We start from the raw sequence: 19,903 nt of genomic DNA, 5'->3' as shown, positions 1-19,903 counted from the left end.
GGTGGTGGTGGTGAGAGTGGCTGGATTCTGGGTATGTTCTCCCAGGTCTTTCTGCTGTGGATAAGAGAGCAGTCAAGGGAGGGCCAAGAATTTTGGCCTGAGCTACTGGAAGGCTGGAGTTGTTTTCAGAGGGATGAGGAAGACCTGGGGTGGGGGGCAGCCTTGGGGGAACGTGGGGTGTGGTTTGAGATGCGGGTGATAGCCTTTCGGGTAGAGTTGATGGGCAGGCAGCTGGACATATGAGTCTGGGGTTCAGAGTGGAGGTCCCTGCCCTGGCTGGGGATATAAATTTGGGAGTCGACAGCGTATTGATGGTGTGTAAGGCCATGCATGAGTGGAAGGCCCTGGGGAGTGGGTGCATATAGAGGAAAGGGGGCTGAGCCCTGGTGGAGAAGATGGAACCAGCGAAGCAGGCCTGGAGGGAGAGCACAGGGAGGCAGCAGGAAGGCTGTGAGAAAAGGGGGGCTGAGGGAGCCACCAGTTGTGTACAGTGTGCCGATGGGCAGGGGAGGAGGAACCCCCAGGGCCTCTGATCACTGCCAAGGAAGGAGGCAAATGCCAGGCTGCCGTGGGTCCAGGAGAGAACGGGAGGGGAGAAAGTGACTACTGATATAGATGACTCGTTTGAGGAGTTTTGCTTTAAAGAGGAGCAGAAAGATAGGGTGGTAGCTTAGCAGTGGGCGTGTGGTCACGAGAAGTTCTTTTTTTCCCTTAAAGATGGGCAATGTAATAGCAGATGGGGATGATCTAGTAGACGAGAGAGAGAGAGAGAAAAATGAGCTCATTCATGCTCACAGCAGCGCTATGAAGTAGGTACTATTTTCCAGACGGGGAGACTGAGGCAAAGGAAGGTCCAGCCACTTGCCCAAGGCCACACAGCTGATAAGCAGCAGGATGAGTAATCGATGCAGATGCGTCAGCTTTAGGATGCCCAGTCTTAATCATTCCGCTGTTCTGCCTCTTCGTTTCCTAGCTAGATTTGTGAGGTCTTTGAGAAGGAGCTCCTCTTACATGTATGGGTCCAGCCCAGCACCTGGCAGGGAGAGGGCTGTGCAGAGGCGGGACTTGATAGATCATTAATGACCAGGTGATCGGAACACTGGGACCTGTGCTGGAAGTGCCATGGGAGGGTAGACGTGGCCACACCCTAGTCTTTCCCACCCTCTGTGGGGCAGGGCCTCACGTGGATAGGGTAGTGCTCAAGAAATACGAAAAGCATTTGTTGGGTGGATGAGGAATGAATGAGAGACCATGGCGCATCTATCCTAGAACCTAAGCCGGTGGCTCTCCCTGGTATACCACGGTGCTGGCCAGATCTGGGCTCCTGCTCTGGTTTGCTGCCAGTGTGCTAGAAGATCTCCCACCCAGCTCTCACCAGAATGTCATGGGGTGGCAGGTGAGCGGTCTGTGCAGACTGAATTCCTGCCTCCCTACTCTGTCTGTCATCAGGATGGACAAGAGGTGCTCTGCAGGTGGGAGTAGGCTGGTGGCTGGGGGGGTCCCTGTGCCATGTGTTCCCCTCAGAACAGCTGAGACTTGGGGGTTGGGGCAGACACCACAGAAGGAACCTGACAGTTCCTGGGATCACCGAGGTGTTTTGCTCCACAGGCAGTGGCATGAAGCTCAAAGCCACGGCTCTGATGCCAAGGTCCCAGCCTCCAGCTCATCTGCGCTTTGCTTGATTAAGGGCTCAGCCCTGCTGGAGCCTGAGGCTGGCCTTCAGCCTCCTCCTCACACTGCCGGTCTCCCAGCCCAGCGCTTGCTTTCAGTGGTCCCGGCTGCACTAAGTGTCTGCAGTAGCAGTCCCACCCCATGGGGCCTTTTGAAATGTGTGGGGACAGTTTCAGTGGTCACAGTGGTGGGGGTGAGGATGGTGGCTGTGGTGCTGTCGGTACCCTGGCTGCTGAAGATCCCATAGTGGCAACTTCCTAAGGGCCAGTAGTGCTCCCTGACCGGAAGCGCTGCTCACATGTGCGACCTTGGGTGCCCAGGGACCCGGGGACCCATCTTGCATCAATGGCCATCCAGTTGTGTGCTCTTGAGCCAGTCCCTTTGTTTCCCCATTTCCCACTTTTGTGAACAGGGCCACGAACGCCTAGTTGCTTGCTTTTTGGTCTTGTGATAATTTTTTTCTTAAATCAAAGTATAGTTGATTCACAATATTGTGTTAGTTTCAGGTGTACAGCAAAGTGATTCAGTTATATACATATATATATATTTTCAGATTATTTTCCATTATAGGTTATTACAAGATACTGAATATAGTTCCCTGTGCTATATAGTAAATCCTTGTTGATTATCTATTTTATGTATAGTAGTTTGTGTCTGTTAATCCCGTACCCCTGATTTATCCCTCCCCCTCCCCTTTTCCCTCTGGTCTTGTTTGTCTTCTGTGTCTGTGAGTCTGTTTCTGTTTTGTGTACAGATTCATTTGTATTATTTTTTAGATTCCACATATAAATGATATCATATAATATTTGTCTTCCTCTGACTTTCATCACTTAGTATGATAATCTGTAGGTCCATCCATGTTGCTGCAAATGGCATTATTTCATTCTTTTTTATGGCTGAGTAGTATTCCATTGTATATATACACCACATCTTCTTTATCCATTCATCTGTTGATGGACACTTAGGTTGTTTCCATGTCTTGGCTATTGTAAATAGCACTGCTATGAACATTAGGGTGCATGTATCTTTTCAAATTGGAGTTTTCGTCTTCTCTGGTTATATGCCCAGGAGTGGGATAGCTGGATCATTTGGTAGCTCTATTTTTAGCTTTTTAAAGGAATCTTCATACTGTTTTTGAAATAAGTTTTAAATAAGACTTTGGTTTAATAGTTGTCATCCTAAAAGCGCACCGTACATACAGCTTGCTCAGTGGACCCGCATATTAACTCACTTGATCTTCATCACAGACTTAGGCAGGAGGGCTGCTAAGTGATCCCCATCTCACAGATGAGCAAGCCGAGTCCGAGAGCACAGTGACCCTGGGGGGTGTCCCCAGCATTGGCTGACTGCCTCCTTCCTTCCCTCCAGGGACAGGGGCAGACCCGGCAGTCAGCGCCAAGAGCAACCACTGCCTGGATGCCGCCAAAGCCTGCAACCTGAACGACAACTGCAAGAAGCTGCGCTCCTCCTACATCTCCATCTGCAACCGCGAGATCTCGCCCACTGAGCGCTGCAACCGCCGCAAGTGCCACAAGGCCCTGCGCCAGTTCTTTGACCGCGTGCCCGGCGAGTATACCTACCGCATGCTCTTCTGCTCCTGCCAGGACCAGGCGTGCGCCGAGCGCCGCCGCCAGACCATCCTGCCCAGCTGCTCCTACGAGGACAAGGAGAAGCCCAACTGCCTGGACCTCCGCAGCCTGTGCCGGACGGACCACCTCTGCAGGTAGGGGCCGCTGCAGCTCTGAGGGGAGTCGGCTGGGGTGCTCTGCCTGCTCGACATTCCCGAGTTCGCTGGGTTAGGATCTTGAGCCCAGAAGAGAGGGTGACTCAGACATGTGCAAAACAAATTGTCATTCATTCATTCATTCGTCCTTCCCTTCCTTCCTTCATCCATCCATCCATCCATCCATCCATCCATCCATTCATCCGTCCATCCATCCATCCATCCATCCATCCATCCATCCATCCATTCATCCATCCATTCATCCATCCATCCATCCATTCATCCATCCATCCATCCATTCATCCATCCATTCATCCATTCATCTATTCATCCGTTCATTCATCTGTCCATTCATTTATTCAGCACAGGTTTATCATTTGCCTGCTGTGTGCCCAGCTTCAGGCTAAGCACCATGGGGGAAACCAAGATGAACCACCCTAGGAGCTCCTAATTTAACATCATAGACCCTAGAGCCTGGAGTAAGAAGGGACCTTCAGTGACTTTAGGTCCACTTCTAAAGGAAGCCCACCCATTATCCCAGTGAGGTCCTGTGGCCGTCATGGAAGGGCTCTTGCACATCCCAGAGGCAGCTCCTTCCACACTGACAGCTGAGCTCGTCTAGTGCTGGGTGGAGCATGGGGACTCTGACGGTCCTGGGTTTGAATGCTGACTTTTCCACTTACTAGCTGTGTGATTTGGAGCAGGCTTTTTAAATGTCCTGAGTGTCCATCCCTTCACCCATGAAATGGGAATAAAAATACCCAAGGCACAGCATTATTGTGAGGATTAGATGACATGTGTATTAAAGCTTAGCGCAGAGTTTGGCATAAAGTAATTGCTTAATAAGTGTCTAATTATTTGGAAGGTTTGTTTTGTTACAGTGAGTTGAAATTTGCCTCTGTGATTCTTCCGTTTTTCTTGTTTGTTATTAACCATTTATTGAACCTCTCTTGCATCCAGTGCATGGTTCTAAGGCTCAGGCATGCAGAGGTGAACATGATGCTCTCCAAGGAGCACCCAGAAGGGAGACAGACAGGGGGAGCAGGGATCCCAATGCAGTGGGCTGAGGGCTGTGGGCTCCCAGAGGAGGGTGCACAGGAGAAGGGCATCTGCCTCAACCTGGGGCTCCAGAGGACGGGGCCTTGAGCTGAACCTTGGAACATGAGAAGGAGAAAGCCAGGGAATGAGTCTGGCATGCAAATAAAAGGAACATGTAATGGGGCCACATGTTGTTGGTGGGAAGCTGTTAGATGGATGTATGGATGTGGGAGAAACATCTTTTGCACAGAATTATTTGTTGGGTTATTTGTATGTGGGGAAAGAATATGCAAAGGCTGGAGGGTAGGAGAGAGCCTGTGATTTTGGGCACCTGCAGGTGGTGGGTGCACGTGGAGTGTGGGCCATGGGGTGGGAAGGCCAGAGGTGAGGCTGCTAGGGAGACAGGGATTGCTTACTGTACCCCAGACACTGGTCTATTATATGGTTTATCTCATTAATCCTTGCAACAAGGCTACGAGGTAGGTACTGTTATCGTCTTTATCTGTCAAATGATCAGGGTCGTAGAAAGTAACTTGCCCAAGGTCACACAGCTCATGCATTTGAGAGCTGGATCCGATCTCCAGTGCTTTCCTCCCAGTGTAGCACACTGGCCTGGACTAAGATAGTGGCTGTGGGCATGGGGAGAAGTGTATAAGTTCAGAGATGATTGGTAAGTAGACTTGACAGGACTGGGGACTGGTTGAAAGTTCCCTGGAGGGAGAGGCATTTCTGTTTTTTTACCCTGCACCTGGTCCTGCACATAGAGCCTGACGCATGGCGAGCGCTCCATGAACATTACTTGAATGGATACATGAATGGTGGCCACCATGTTTACCGGGTGAATAATTCTGGGGCGATGGATCATTCAGCACTGGGGGTGCACAGCATCTGAGATGGTGGTGCGGGGGGGACCATTGCCACCCCCGTTGCAATGTCTGGGGCATTTGGACCTGTGGGCCTGGAGCTCAGTAAAGAGGTTGGAGTGGAGAAATGGGGTTGGGGGTTGTGGCGGGGACTGGAGGATGGGGCTGCAGAGGGAAGGGAGCTCAGGGCCTGTGTGGCTGAAGAGGAGGCACTACCTTGGTTTGGAAAATGAGCTGGAGTTCGGAGAAGGGCTGATCCCCGCAGGGCTGGGAAAGCCTGAAGAAAGTGGGCTTTTCTTTTTTGCTTACTTAAAGAAACATACCTTATTGCTTACAAAAACAATGGGAGCGATTTCAAATAAGATATGCACACTACAAGAGGATGGTTAAAAGTAGAAACCGAGGGACTTCCCTGGTGGTGCCGTGGTTAAGAATCCACCTGCCAGGGACACGGGTTCGAGCCCTGGTCCGGGAAGATCCCACATGCCGTGGAGCAGCTAAGCCCGCGTGCCACAACTACTGAGCCCACGTGCCGCAACTACTGAGCCCGCAAGCTGCAACTATTGAAGCCTGCTCGCCTGAGCCCGTGCTCCGCGACAAAGATAAGCCACTGCAATGAGAAGCCCGTGCACCGCAACGAAGAGTGGCCCCCACTCACCGCAACTAGAGAAAGCCTGAATGCAGCAGTGAAGACCCAATGCAGCCAAAAGAAAAAGGCAAAAAAAAATTAGAAACTGAGGGCCCACAAAAGGAAGTCAGGAGTCTGGCAGGCTGGGGCTCAGCTTCCCGAGAGCTGAGAGAAAGCCAAGACGGGATGGGCCATGTCACTCCCCAAACGTGACGGAAGGAGCCTATTAATTCTTGGATGGAAATGCATTTCTCCTTGTCCTAAATGCTAAACTGACCTGGTCAGGCTGCACAACAAAAGGTGTATGTGGGGTGACAGGATGGACGAGGGACTGTAGGGGCTGGAGGGCCAGCCTGAGTCCAGGCTCAGTGACCACAAGCCAGGGTGTCAGGACCAAGGCCAGATGCACCACTGCCCGGCTTCAAACCTCAGGTGGACGTCTCTGCAGGGGTCCTGAGCAGAGCAGCCTTGTGAACACCCTTTATTAGTGGTGTTTTAAGGGAGGACAACATGTGCAGCTCCTAAGGAGATTGGAGAGCGTGGAGCAGGGTGGTTTTGGTGGCCTGTAGAACATCTGTGTCTGTTCAAAGAGCCAGAGGGGTTTTTGTTTGTTTGGAGATGGGGGGAGTTAGGAACAGGAGAGCTGGGGCAGAAGCTTCACGTGGTAGAACCAGAGGTGTTTAAACAAAACTAAGTATTGGGAGCGTCAAGAATGAGGTGTCCCAGGACCTAAGGGCTGACAGTTTTCTGAGAGGCACCGAGCCAAGCCTGTGAGTGCCATGCATCTGATATAAATTTAAACAACAGTGGGACTTCCCTGGCGGCCCAGTGGTTAAGACTTCACCTTCTAATGCAGGGGGTGCGGGTTCGATCCCTGGTTGGGGAGCTAAGATCCCACATGCCTCACGGCCAAAAAAACCAAAACATAAAACAGAAGCAATATTGTAACAAATTCAATAAAGTCTTTAAAATTGGTCCACACCAAAAAAAAAATCTTAAAAAAAAATAACAGCAACCATGGGACTCAAGGACAGTGCTGTGTCTGGATTATTGAGTTGGGTCTCGCGTAGGAAGTTCCAGGTGATCCTGGATGTGGCCGGCTGAGCTCCTGGTCTAGAACCAGGGCGTTCCTCTAATGCATCTCGCCCAACTCCCATCCCACCCAGCTCCCATCCCCATGCAGATTTAAAGTATGGTCCTGCAAGTGGGAAGACGAGGGGTGAGGGCAGAACCCGAGTGTAGGGTGAGTCTGGCAGGACCTGGGAGTTTGTTACAGTGTGGCCAAGTGTCCTTGGGAAGCTCTGTCTGTGATGCAGAGTGGGAGGTGGGTGGAGGTGTTTGCCATGGTAACCCCGCAGCTGCAAGAGCTGCCTTCTGTGTTCACCCTGCCCCTGGTCTTCCGCGTGATCCTGGATGGACCATTTCATTCTGCGTGCCCGGGCTGCTTCTTCACTGATCAAACAAGGATGCTCCCCATTTTCCAAGGACCCTTCCCGGCCTTTGGATCTGAGTCTATCACAAGCAGCTTTCCCATCTGCCTTCTTCCGCTGCGCCTCCACTTGAGGTCATATTCCTAGAGAGGTGAGCCCTTGCTACAAGAGGAAATGACCAGAGATCCGTCGTCAGGGTAGATGATGTGGAAGGGCAGCTTTGATGGAGAGGAGCCGACTTCCTTCCATGCTCTTGCGGGCTTGACTTACTGACGCCTGGACCCTGTCTCTGTGGTCCATGGAGGAGCCCAGGAGGTGATGGGTGGCTGGGGAGGGGGCCTCTGGAGAACAGGCAGTTCTCCACTACGCCCAGGAAGGGGTGCTCTCCCTTCCCTCCTGGCCTTGGTTTCCTCCAGGTTTCTGCCTACCAGGGTGGCCACCACAGGTGGAAATCTTGTCTGTGAAAATGGGACGACCCAGTGCCATGGTGTTTGGAGCAGGAACGGGGGACCCCCCAAGTCTTCCTGTCCTGGATACTTTAGTGGGTGGAGCTGGCCTTGATGGGGGTCACGGGAGAGCCTCTCTGGGCTGACTCTTTGGGAATGAGGCCCTTGTCTGCAGGCATCTCCTAGAACACGCTCCACCCTCCAGGGCTATAGTACCCAGTTTGCACCTCACTGGGCCTGCCTGGCCCCCCTTGCCCTTCAGCTTGGGGAGTTGGCCCGGCTATGCCCAGGCTTCTCCCCGAATGAATCTTGGCCCAGGACTCCTTGGGGAACAGCTCTGCCAGACCCCCGCCCCACGGCACTCCATTAAAGCAAGCCCATTGACGAGCTGTGCGGCGCACCTAGCGGCAGGCCTGGTACAGCCCCGTGTGATATTTAACAGACTCTGCTGTGCTGTCTTACGAACGTTACTAAGCACAAAGCAGAGGGCTTTGCAGAGGGGTTTGAAGGGTATTTTTTGGGGGGGCTTGTGGGTATTGGGAGCATTTCCGAACCCTCTTCCTGCTCTTTGGACCAGGATCAGTTTGGGGTCAGTGACCAAGGCAGGGAACCTCTGAGAGTGGAAGCTTCCTGCTCGAGCCGTGGGTCCGATTCTTCTTGAAGTTGCACTCCGGGAGCCCATGCCCTGCCTTCTGCCTTTGTCTGGTTCACATCCCACAGGCCTTTAGGGCTGTGGATTTAGGACCAGGAGAAGCTTTTCCTTTAAAAGCCTTCTGATATGGAGTCTGGAAAGCCTGGAGAATCTCTTAGAATGGTTCCATGGAATTTGGCTAATTTCTCGCACCCCAGCCCCCCAGTGAGCCATGACCTACTTCTTTTTTAAACATAATCTTTTGGTTTATACTTTCTAAGCTTATACTCATTGCAAGGATGGTCCAGATTGTGTGTGTGTGTGTGTGTGTGTGTGTGTGTGATGATTGTGTTGTATTGTCAACGGTGTCCCTCCAGGCCTCATTTGGAGAGGCCCGCTAAAATGCCCTGTTCCTCTTGGTCGGCCAAGAGGATATAAATAACTCGGTGCTGGCCCTATGCCATATCTCGGGCTGTATGTTAACCTTTGGGTGCCGAGGATGTGCATAAATAGATTCCAGCCTGGGACTACCCTGGCTGCCTGGGCTCCTTTGTGCCGTGGACACTGTCCTTGTCGGAGAGGATTGCTGGGAAGGCAGAGGGGTTGGTGTCTCCCCTCTCAACTGTCTGCAGGGAGCGGGGAGGCATCCCTTCAGCAAGCCGCCTCCCCACCCTTGCCTAGCTTGGTGCGTGTCTGGTGTCTGTAGGCAGTGTGGGTGGACAGGTCTGGGTTTGATTCTTGGCTCCTGGGGGCTGTCCCTCAGCTTCTTTTGGGCTCTAGAATCTGCTGGCTGATGTTTTCAGCAGATTTTCTCTGAAGGGCAGCAAATGATTATTTGAGTACAGGCTTGGGGCTTCCATGCCTTTACTTCTTTTAAAGGAGAGGATCTTGAATATCTCGAAATCAGATGTAAAGTTTTGCGTGTATATTCTAAAGAGAAACTTGTTGCTTTCATTAGATTCTTGAAGGATTCTTTGACCTCCCCAAACTTAAGAATCTCTGCCATCTCTAGATGGCCAACTTGGACTGGCTGTCTGAAGGATTGTGAATCTGCCTCCTGGCTCAATAGCAAAGAGAGCTGTGATTGATTAGTGATATCTGCCACTGGCATGGAAGGGGCAGAATGGGTGCCCTGCTAGAACCCAGCTAGTCATTCCTGGGACCAGTGGTTCACCAGTAGCAGGAGGAATGGGGGTCTTGGGGCCATTCCTTTATTCATTTGACCACTGTTTGTTGATTGTCCACTCTGGGCCAGGCCTCGTGTTGAGATTAGAGAGTTAATGAAGAAGGCAGAGGCCGTTGCCCTCAGGGGACTCACAGTCCAGTGACTGGACACTGTGGTGATTGCCTCTGCAATGGGAATGGAACCACACAATGAACCAGATGATAGCATTTCCATTCAAGTTCTCTTGAAATCCCAATTCGGCTCTGCTCCCTACCAGGCCTTCCCTGGGTCACTCTGGTGGCTCAGAGAGCAGCTGTTTCTTGGGGGAGATGAGGCACAGACAGATGAACTTTGTTCAGGGGCCCGTCTGGCCTCGAACAGAGCTCAGAACCCAGCAGCCCTATCTGTCTTCAGAGCAGAGCTGTGCCCAGGAGTGCCATGGGGTAAAGAAGTCACATCCTCCTGAAGAAGACTTAACCAGGTTGCAGTGGGCGGAGACTCTGTGGGGAGGGACATGGGATCCTTGGCCCTGCCAGAGACCCTGAGACCCATCTTCCCCTTGATGATCCCATGTTGGCTTCTGCTACTAGCCTCAGTAGAGGCCCTGTTTACCCTTGAACTCTGTGCCAAGGGTGCCTAGATTTTTCCTCTTGGAATTTCCTGTGGCAAATTGACACAAGGCTGGAATGTTGAACATTACTAAAAGCTCTGGGAGAATAAACACAGAGAGAAGCTGCAACCTAGATAGTTAGTTTGCAAGATAGGGTTTATACGGCTTTCTGCTCTGGCTGCTACAGGGAGGTCAGCACGGCTGGGTAGAGTGCCTTTACCTTTTACCACCCAGGCTGCTCTCTGGGCACCTGGGCTCCATAAAGCTCACACTCCAGAGAGATGAGGTGCACCCTTGCCTGGCCAAGGCTCCCATTGGTGGAGTTCTGTGTGAGAACCCACTCCATCCCTGGCTGATTGGAAGGAGGAATGACTGATCGTGGGGATGCTGCTTATGCAGAGAGAATCAGAGTACAAATTGGTCAGGGTTGGGTGTGTTTTTGCTCACACAGGGCGGGGCATGCTCTCAGCTACCCAGATGTTACTTCATTCACCAGGCTTCTTGATTATTTCTGCTTCCATTCAGTGACCTGGGCTTTCTCTTTGCTACTGTCTGTGTCCCCTCGAGCTGCTTTGACAAAATACCATAGACCAGAGGGCTTAACCAACAAACATGTTATTCTCACAATTCTGGAGGCTGGTAGTCCAAGATCAGGGTGCCAGCATGGTTGGGTTCTCAGCGAGGGCCCTCTTTGGGGTAATTTCCTCCCGTGGCTTCCTTGTTGTGTGCGTGCCAAGAGGGATTGGGTGTTCCTTCCTCTTTTCATGAGGGCACGAATCCCATCACGGGGGCTCTACCCTCATGACCTAATTACTTCTCAAAGACTCCACCTCCAAATACCATTGCATTGGGGGATGGGGTTTCAACCTATCCATTTGGAGTGGGGGGACACATTCAGTTTGTAGCACCTAGACTTGCACTTCATTCAAAGCCTGTTTGGTTCTCCTCTCCCTGAGCCCTTTCTTAGCCTCTCCTTCCAATGATGCTTTCTAGAACTCATCTGCATCCTTCCTGTGGCACTAATCCTGTGGCTTTCCTTTGATACTTTATCTTCCCAACTAGGTCTCTGTTGTTAATATTCTTATATGTATATAATATGTGTATGTACTGCCACATATATGTATAATGTTGATTAATTTATTTAACGGATACTTATTGTGTACCAGACACTGTGCTAGACACTGGATATGGATACTTACTGGAGAACACAGTAGAAATGGTCCTTGCCCCCTTGGATCTTATAGTCTGATGGGGGAGATAGACAATAGTCAAGCAAACAGACAAGTATATGGTTAACATCTTTGACACGAGCAGGATGTAGAAAGAGAATATAACGGGGGAAGGAGGGAGGACCTCTTTGGGCAGAGCAGTCAGGAAAAGCGTATCTGAGGAGATGACATTTAAACTGAGACCTGAAGAACGAGGAGCCAGAAGTAAGCCAGGTAGAAGAAAGAACATCTCACTCAGAGGCAGTAGCATGCACAAGAGTTGGGGGGAGGAGAGGAGCTCGGCATTGGCGTTGGCATTGACGGGGCTGGCGTGGCTGGAGCAGAGGGGACTCCGGAGAGACATGCAGGCAGAGCCAGGTCACACGGGACCGTGTAGCCCGGGGCAAGGAGTTTGGATTTCTTCTGAGTATACTTAGAAGCCAGCTAGTGACATTATCGAAGTTGTGACATAAAAAGATGACTCTGGCTACTGGGTGGAGAATTAAGGGAGAAGGCAAGAATGACCTCGGAGAGACCAGGGAGGAGGTTATTTCAGTATACTAGATCAGAGATGACGGCAGCCCAGGCCAGGGGGTTGGCCGTGTGGAGTGAGATAAGTGGGTAAATTTGAGATAGTTTGGAGATGGACATGATGTACCTTGATGTGGCAGCGAGGGAGACAGAGGAACTTGAGGAGAGCTCACAGACTTCTGGCTTGAGCCGCTTGGTGGGCAATGGTGCCACTTTCTGAGATGATGAAGGCTTGGAGGGGGAGATAAATCAGGGGTTCCATTCTAGGCACGTTAATTCTGAGATGCCTTTGAGACATTCCCATCTGGAGCTTGACTGGAGTTATAAATTCTGGGGGTTATTAACATACTTATGGTGGTTAAGGCCAGGTGAATATGTAGGTTCACTTAGGGAGAGGCCAGCATGAGAGGAGGCCCTGAGAATGTGCCTGGCTCCCCTGTAAATGCCCAGTAAGGGTTTGGGGGTGTTGTTATAGCGCCCCAGGAGTCAAAGAAGATTTTTGAAAAAGAAGGCGTGGACAGCTGTGCCCGACGCTGTTGAGAGGTCTGGAAAGGTAAAGACACCAGGTAACTGTTGGATTTGGAAAAGTGGAAGGCGTTGGTGACCTCTTCAAAAGCAGTTTGGATGAAGTGGTGATTACAGAAACCTGACCAGAGGGAATTCCCTGGCAGGCCAGTGGTTAGGACTCCATGCTTTCACTGCCGAGGGCCTGGGTTCAACCCCTGGTCGGGGAACTAAGATCCCACAAGTGGCACGGCCAAAAAAAAAAAAAAAAAAAAAAAACCTGATCAGAGCTAAAGAAATGTTTGTAAGTTGGCTGGTCAGAGCTTCCTGGGAAATATCCTCATGGAAAAGGAACCCATCCAGTGTGGGGAAGTTGCTCATCTGTCCCTTCAGTGGAGAGATAGCTGAGGAAAACTCAACACTGGCTTGGCTTTGGGAAGTGTGGGCTGGGGGTCCTGCCAGCATGGGCAACCCAGGGGCTCCGTCATGGCACTCTGCAGGTCCCGGGAGCACACCCTCGGCCAGGGTCAGTCTGGATCCTGAGGCCGTGCAGCCTTGGGACAGCCCATAGCGTGGGCCACATGTGCCTGATGGTCTCGGATGCTAGTGCATACACTGCAGTGGGATTAGGACCTCAGCATCCCCTCCTCCCATGTCCTCCCTGGGCTCTCAGGGACCACGATATGGATACTGCAGACTCAGTTTCTCCAGCAATGGCCGAGAGACTCTTTACAATGTGGGAAGAGACCTTTCTCTAAGCTCTGGGCTCTTCTGAGCAACCTAGCTGGCCCGCCCTCTCAGAGAAGAAGGCTCTGGGGCTGCCAGGAGGAGCCTTGCTTTTTCAGCCTTCTTCATTGAGGAGATTCCTAGAACAGGCTGAGCAGTGCCTGAGAGGTGCCCCCAGGCTCCCTGCACTGGACCTCCTCTCCGTGCTAGATGTGGGTTGTGACCTCTCCTGCAGCCAGCCAGGACGTGGTCTTTGACCTCCCGGGGCGGTACCCACAGAGGTGAGGAATCCTGCCCTGCTTCTTCTTAAGTAGCATTAGCCTGGTATTCTGGGGCCAGCTGTCCTCCTCAGGGCCCTTTTGGGGGCTCTCTTGGAATGCTCGGAGACCTGCACATGCCTCTGTTATCCCAGGGTCTCTGAGGTGGGTAAGCATAGCAGAGCACCATGGGCGCCCTCGCACCTAGAGTAGAACCAGGACGTTGAATTAAGCACCAAGGAACAGTAAGATCCTCAAACGGAGCGAGAGGGAAATTTGGGGAGAGCTGCTCATACCCTGCCTGGCCCAAGGTGCATTGCGCTGGTCCAACAGGAGTCCTCCTGAGTGCGCGAGTTCTCCATCACTCAGCCTTTGGTGGGCTGGGGCTGGTCTCTGAGCACTGCGACGTGCTCAAGAAAAGGTTCCCCAGAAATGTTCTTCAGAGGGGCTTGAGTCGCAGCCCCGGCTTCAGATCCTTGCGTAGGCAGTTGTGAGACCTCAGCCTGGTTCTTTAACGTCACGCAGCCTCTGTGCTCCTTGTCAAAATCAGGATGGTTACGCCCACGTGGAAGCTTGGTCACCCATTCCCCAGGACTTCCATGGAGCTCCATTTCCAGGTGCTCATCAGCCCGGATGCTGAGATAAACTGCCGGCCTGCCCAAGCAGCCCCCAGGCTGTGCCGGCTGGGAGGGGGAGGGCTGGCCCCCGAGGCTGGCAGGGGCTGTCGGGCAAGGCGGCTTGGAGGAGGTATCTGAGCCGAGCTTGAAGGAGGAGTAGGCAGGCCTGTTCTAGCAGGCAGCCCTTCTGGCCCTCGCAGGGGGAATGTGTGTCTTGAAAGGGGGGGCCAGGCAAGGGTGAATCAGCTCCTAAAACCTTTGTGCATTTTGCCAAGGAGTCTGATTTTCTCCAGAAGACAATGGGAGCCATGGAGTGTCTTAGGCAGGAGAGTGACACAGTACAGTTAGTGCTTTAGAAAGATCCTTTTGGCCACTGTGTGTACAATGGATCAGAGGAGGGAGCGGCTGGAGACCGGGGGGCCTGCTGGGGCCCCACTGTGACGGGGCCTGAGATCAGGAGGCTGAGGCAGAGGGTGGGTGGGGAGGGGCTGGGTCTGAGACCTTCAGAGGTCGGTTCCCAGGGACTTGCTGAACATGGACAGTGAGGGAGGGGGGAGGAGTCCAGGCGGACACTGCAGTCTCTGGCTTGGTGGCCGGCCGCCTGGCGAAGCCGTTACCTGAGGGAAGGGAGGAGGGGGTCTGGGCCTAGAGGGGAGATGTTTGGGTTTCGAACTTGTTTGTTGGGAAGCCTTTGGAACAGGCAAGTGGAATTGTGTATGTGGGTGTTTGGGAGAGAGGCCGGAGCTTGAGATTGAGATTATGGGGTTAAGTGAGATAAAGCAGGGAAAGCAGTGAGCCTCGGGCCGGGCACACAGGTGCACGGTAAACATGAGTTCCTTCAGAGAGCTTGTAAGCTTATCTGGGGAGAGGAGGCTCACACCTGTGGAAACATTTAACATGAAGAGGAGGCCCTGCTTAATTAAGTGTTGTAAGGATTATACTGTGTGCTGCAGCCATTCAGAAAAGGGGAGCAGTGTGGCCAGAAGAGCCACGGAAGGCGGTGTGGAGTTGGGGTCCCGCAGCTGGGGAGGGAAGGAGGCTTCCAGAAGGGGGCAGGAGGGGGAAGCAGGGCTGGGCACGGCTACTCCCAGGAGAGAGGGATGTTCTGCTCGCAGCACAGGTGCCAGTGGTGGGAGGAGTGTGTATGTGTGTGTTTATGTGTGTGTATGTGTGTTTGTGTGTGTATGTGTGTGTATATGTGTGTGTTTCTGTGTGTATATGTGTGTGTGTGTGAGAGAGAGAGGGAGAGAGATTGGAGCTTTGAGATGCCCTGGGGAGACACTGGGCAGATAGGGACGACCTGTCCCAGCCTCCCACCTGTTGGTTCCCAATTCCAGCAAACTTGTTGCTCAATAAGTGGAAGAAATAGAGGCATGTGAAAAGAGTCCCGGATTAGGAGTCATACTACATCCTAATACTGCCGCAGTCCTAGTACTACCTCGGCCTGTAACTAACTCTGTGATCTTGTTGCCAACTGGAACGAGTCACCTTGTTAGGTAGGGAGTTCCGCATCCTAAGAGGTATGGAGCAGAGGCTGGAGGCCTCTTGCCAGACCTCAGATGAGTGTCAGGTTTGGGACTTTGCAGGTCCCTTCTTAGCTGCTGTAACGTGAACCTCCTGTCTCTTGGGGTCACGTGAAGGGAGTGGATTATGGGTACCAGGAGGCTCCCTCTGCCCCCCTCCCCTCCTCTCCTTCCCCTTTCTTTCTTTTTCTCCTGATTTTCAAAATGAAGTTCACTTTCCTGCGTTTGCTGATGACAAAAGCTGTATGTGCTCGCTATAAAACGTAATTCTGCCGAGACAGGAAGGTCACCTCAAGAGAGTAGAGATCATCCGCAGCCCTAACACCCTGAAATGACCCTGAAATAAGTGAACGTTTAGGAGAATGTAGACTTCCAGGCTTTTAACATATGCATACACGTATTTTTAACAACAATGATGTCATGCAGTACACGCTGTTTTGTTAGCTCTTTTTCCTCTAAATATATGAATGTTTCAATCTTAACGTCTCTGCACACGCAGGTTTACTGCTTTTGGTGGTGGTCTCGTTTCCTCCGTGGGTGACACGCAGAGCTTGCTATGGTTACACGTGTACATCCACTCTGTCATGTAAGAAACTCATGTTTGGATCTGAGCCTGCCACGTGGTAGGGGACAGATATTCTGGGCCCTCAGAGGGAAGGGAGTACTTAGGCAACAAGAGAGCTCTGGGATCCCTGACTTGGGCCTTCCTCGAGGTGAAGGGGAGGACGGGGGACTGGACTGAAGTGGGATCTCCACAGTGGGTGGGCGTGTTTCTGGGTAGTTGCCATTTGTGGGTTTGGGTGGCTCTCCACTGAGGGACCACTCAGGAGAGGATAGTCTGTTTCCTCTGACTTCTCAGGGCGGTGTGCAGGGTGAGGACTGTACCAAGCAGTGAATTTGAGAACGGAAAAAGCAGAGGCCTCTTTAGCAGCCATCCAAAGACAAGGAAGGATGATGCCCAAAGTGGAACGTTTTAGGAATCTGTACGTGTGTCGGCATCATAAAAGGATAAGCTGGTTGGTAATGTCAAGAGCAGGGCTGCGGGCCACGTTGGAGAGGGTTGGTGGGCCAAGCCTGGAAGGAAGGTGGACCTGGGGTGGTGACGTATTTTCTCCGTTCGGTTCCTAAGTGTTTGTGTCTCTGGGGGAGTTTTAAGTAAACCAAGCAAGGATCATTGCCTGCAACTTGTTAATCCTCCCCTAGTTACAGCAAAGATGATTGGAAATCCCTAAGAAATCAAAAATTAGTAGCTACCAGGTGGTAACCAGTGAGCTCCGAAGATGGAGGCTGCAGCAGCGGAGGTCATTAGGCTGCCGGCTCTCCCTGCTGCTCTCGGAAGGAGGTGGAGAGCTGTGCTTGGAGCAGAGGTGGGCTCTTACCTCCCGGAAGATGCACAGGGCGGGAAGAAAGCTGGGCAGGTGCACAGGTCTGGGGAACCCCCGCCTCCTCCTTTCCCCTGCTGGGAACTCATCCACAGACGCCCAGGCGGGAGGAGGCACTTTGGCCACCTCTTGGCTACCTCTTCTGCCTGTTTCTCCTTTTGCAGGCTCAATTGTATTCTAGTTGCTTTCATTAGGGCCTGTGTCTTTAAGGAGGTTGAGCTGGTAAGGGGGCCTCAGAGAGAACCAACCAGAACACCTGCACTGGTCCTAGATGGGGAGGAGAGGGCCCTGGAGATCCCCGCCCACTGGCCTGAGCACCCTGCCTCCTGCACTGCTTGAAGGAGGCGTGGCTTGGAGGGCCCCTAGTTCGAGGATGTGTAACAGGGGGCGCTGGCAGCGGTGAGGGGGGGCCTTGGTTGCTCTGTCTGTAGTGTGCCTCAGGCTGATTCATGATGGGAGGAAAGTGTGCTGTCTGAGGAGGTGGCAGCTGTGGGCAGAACAGGACAGCGTTGTGTCTGAAAATGTTTCTGGGTGGAGCCTGGGGGATCCATGATTCTACCTCAAAACAGAGCTAGAGGCAGGCTTGAAGCTCATCCCCACAAAATTTCATTTTAGAGATGAAGAAGCTGAGGCCCAGAGAGGTGGAGTTATTTGCCCACAGTCACACAGCTAGGGAGTGGCAGGACTCAGGCAAGAGGTCAGCTCTGGCCTCCCTGGGCAGTGTCCTGTCCTGAGAGGAGGCTTGGCATAGTGGAGGGCTAACTGGACAGGGGGTCAGACACTGGGGTCCCAGACTCAGGACTTGAAACATCTCTGAGTTTCCTTATTTAAAGAACAGACAGGGGCTTCCCTGGTGGCGCAGTGGTTGAGAGTCCGCCTGCCGATGCAGGGGACACGGGTTCGTGCCCCGGTCCGGGAAGATCCCACATGCTGCGGAGCGGCTGGGCCCGTGAGCCATGGCCGCTGAGCCTGTGCGTCCTGAGCCTGTGCTCCGCAACGGGAGAGGCCACAACAGTGAGAGGCCCGCGTACTGCAAAAAAAAAAAAAAGAACAGAATCAAATCTGTCCTGTCCACCTCATGGGGCTGCTGTAGAACAGAAAATGAGAGAAGCGCCGTGACGGTACTTGGAACGCTGCAAAGAATCCCCCTCCCCTACACCCCTCCCCACCATATTTAAAACTGTGATGTTCCGCAGCACAGGGTCCTGGCCTGTACCGTGGAAAGGGAGGCGGGCAGCGACGGGTAGGTCCCCACACAGGGGGAAGGGACGGACTGTCAGGGAAGGCTTGATGCTTGAGTCCGTGCAGAGCCCTGGAGGTGGCTTTTGGCTGGCTGGCCGTGGACAGGAGGTCTAAGACCACTTGGATCACGGGCTAGACCGGACCTCCGCTTCCTTCCTTTTCCTTCCAGCTCTTTGCAGGAAGCTCGTTAGACAGTCCTGAGCCCCTGTTGTTCCGCGAGAATCCCATTTGGTTTGTCCATGGCGCAGTGAAGGCTGGGCTGGAAGGGGCGGGGCGTGGGGTGCCCATCTTGGGAGTCCGCAGTCCAGAGCCCCTCTCCCACCCTCTCTTTCTCCATAAGGGCTCACACCTGCATTGCTCCTGTCCCCCACTGCCCTCCCTTCCCCCCTGGATCAACCTCTCAGAGGTCAATGGCAAAAAGGAGGGGGGAGAAACAGAACTGATGATGACTGATTTTCTTCTCCTGTCGGAGCCTGGGGAGGGTGGTTGTTTTGCTTCCTGGACCTCAGCGGAGAATTCTCTGCCAGACAATCATCTCAGCGCTTTCATTGCTTTCTGATGCTCTCCTAACTGCACAGGGTCGGCTATTAAATGGTCATCAAACCTCAGCCTCTATCCCATCAATAGTCATAAAGTTGGGGAGATAAAAGCCATCAGTTTTCCATTATAGCTGAAAGCAATACTGTAGATAGCTATTTTCTGAATGCTGCAGATAGATGTATTTTAACCAGAGCAGGGTTTTCAGTGGGTCCCCCCAACTCAGCAGCTGTGAGTCCTGCTGGGCCCAGGAGAACCTGCCAGGTGGTGGTTGAAATGGGGGAGGGGCCAGGGCTTTCTCTCCCTTTGTCTCCTCTCTCCTAGGATTGAAAGGGCACATCCTCAGGTGTGGGACGCTGGGGCGGGGGCGCTGCGGTGGTGGGCCTGTGGGCTTCTTCCCTTGGTTCTGACCAGGGGCCGTGCATAAATGCAGGAGTTGTAGTCTGCTCCTTCTAACGAGAAGTGACCCTCCTCTGCCTGATATTGGGCTGCGGGCAGGCCTGGGGCTAGGCTCAGGGTAGGTGCCTGGTGATTCGAGGTGTGGGTGTGAGGGCCCGCAGGCTGGGTCTGGTGGAATAGGAGGGGCTGCAGCCTAAGGAAGCTGAGAGACAGCTGCGGACCATCGGGAGGATGGCTGCTCCTGATATATAGTCCCTGTAGCTTCTCACAGATGAGCAGGCCATTTGGAAATGGATTTTGCAAGCAAATAGCTCGGCAGTGAGCAGCCATCAGATAAGTCCTCAGAATGAACTTTTCAAAGCACTCAAACCCCAGGGCCCTCCCGCCTCTGGTTCCAGAAGAATCTGGGATCTGAGACCGCCTGCCTCGGACCCCCGCCTGCAGCCTCCTCTCCTGGCCCTCCTTCCAGGCGCCTGTGCCCCAGCCTCCCTGGACGGGTAACTTCCCTCTGCTCTTCCTGCCTCTGGGGTCCTGCAGGGACCAGCTGCCCTGCCTGGGCCGTCCTCCTAATGAAATGGAAAGTTCCCGTTCATCTTAGGAGACCCTTTGAGGTCACCATCTCTTTGAAGCTTCTCTGTCTTCCTGGAGGTTATGTTTTCTGTTCCCTGTGCTCCTACACCGCTTGTCCCGACCCCCGTCAGAGGTCTTCTTAGGATGCATTGCAGTTGTAACGTGTGGATTTCACTCTACAACACACTCTGGGGTCAGGTCA

General features: G+C 52.8%; 1 protein-coding gene across 1 annotated transcript in view; it reads left to right on the top strand.

Moving 5' to 3' along the window:
• The window catches only part of GFRA2 (GDNF family receptor alpha 2), a 96,957-nt gene that overhangs the window by 37,593 nt on the left and 39,461 nt on the right, over positions 1-19,903 (top strand). Inside the window, exon 4 of the mRNA XM_027092038.1 lies at positions 3,040-3,394. Coding sequence (XP_026947839.1) covers positions 3,040-3,394 — 355 coding nt within the window. The remainder of the gene's footprint in view (positions 1-3,039; positions 3,395-19,903) is intronic.

Source organism: Aethalodelphis obliquidens, unplaced genomic scaffold (assembly GCF_003676395.1).
Source record: "Aethalodelphis obliquidens isolate GAN/ISIS:26980383/991018 unplaced genomic scaffold, ASM367639v1 scaffold74, whole genome shotgun sequence".
Taxonomy (NCBI): Eukaryota; Metazoa; Chordata; class Mammalia; order Artiodactyla; family Delphinidae; genus Aethalodelphis; species Aethalodelphis obliquidens.
Note: the sequence above shows the minus strand (reverse complement) of the source record. Positions and strands in the feature narration are given on the sequence as shown.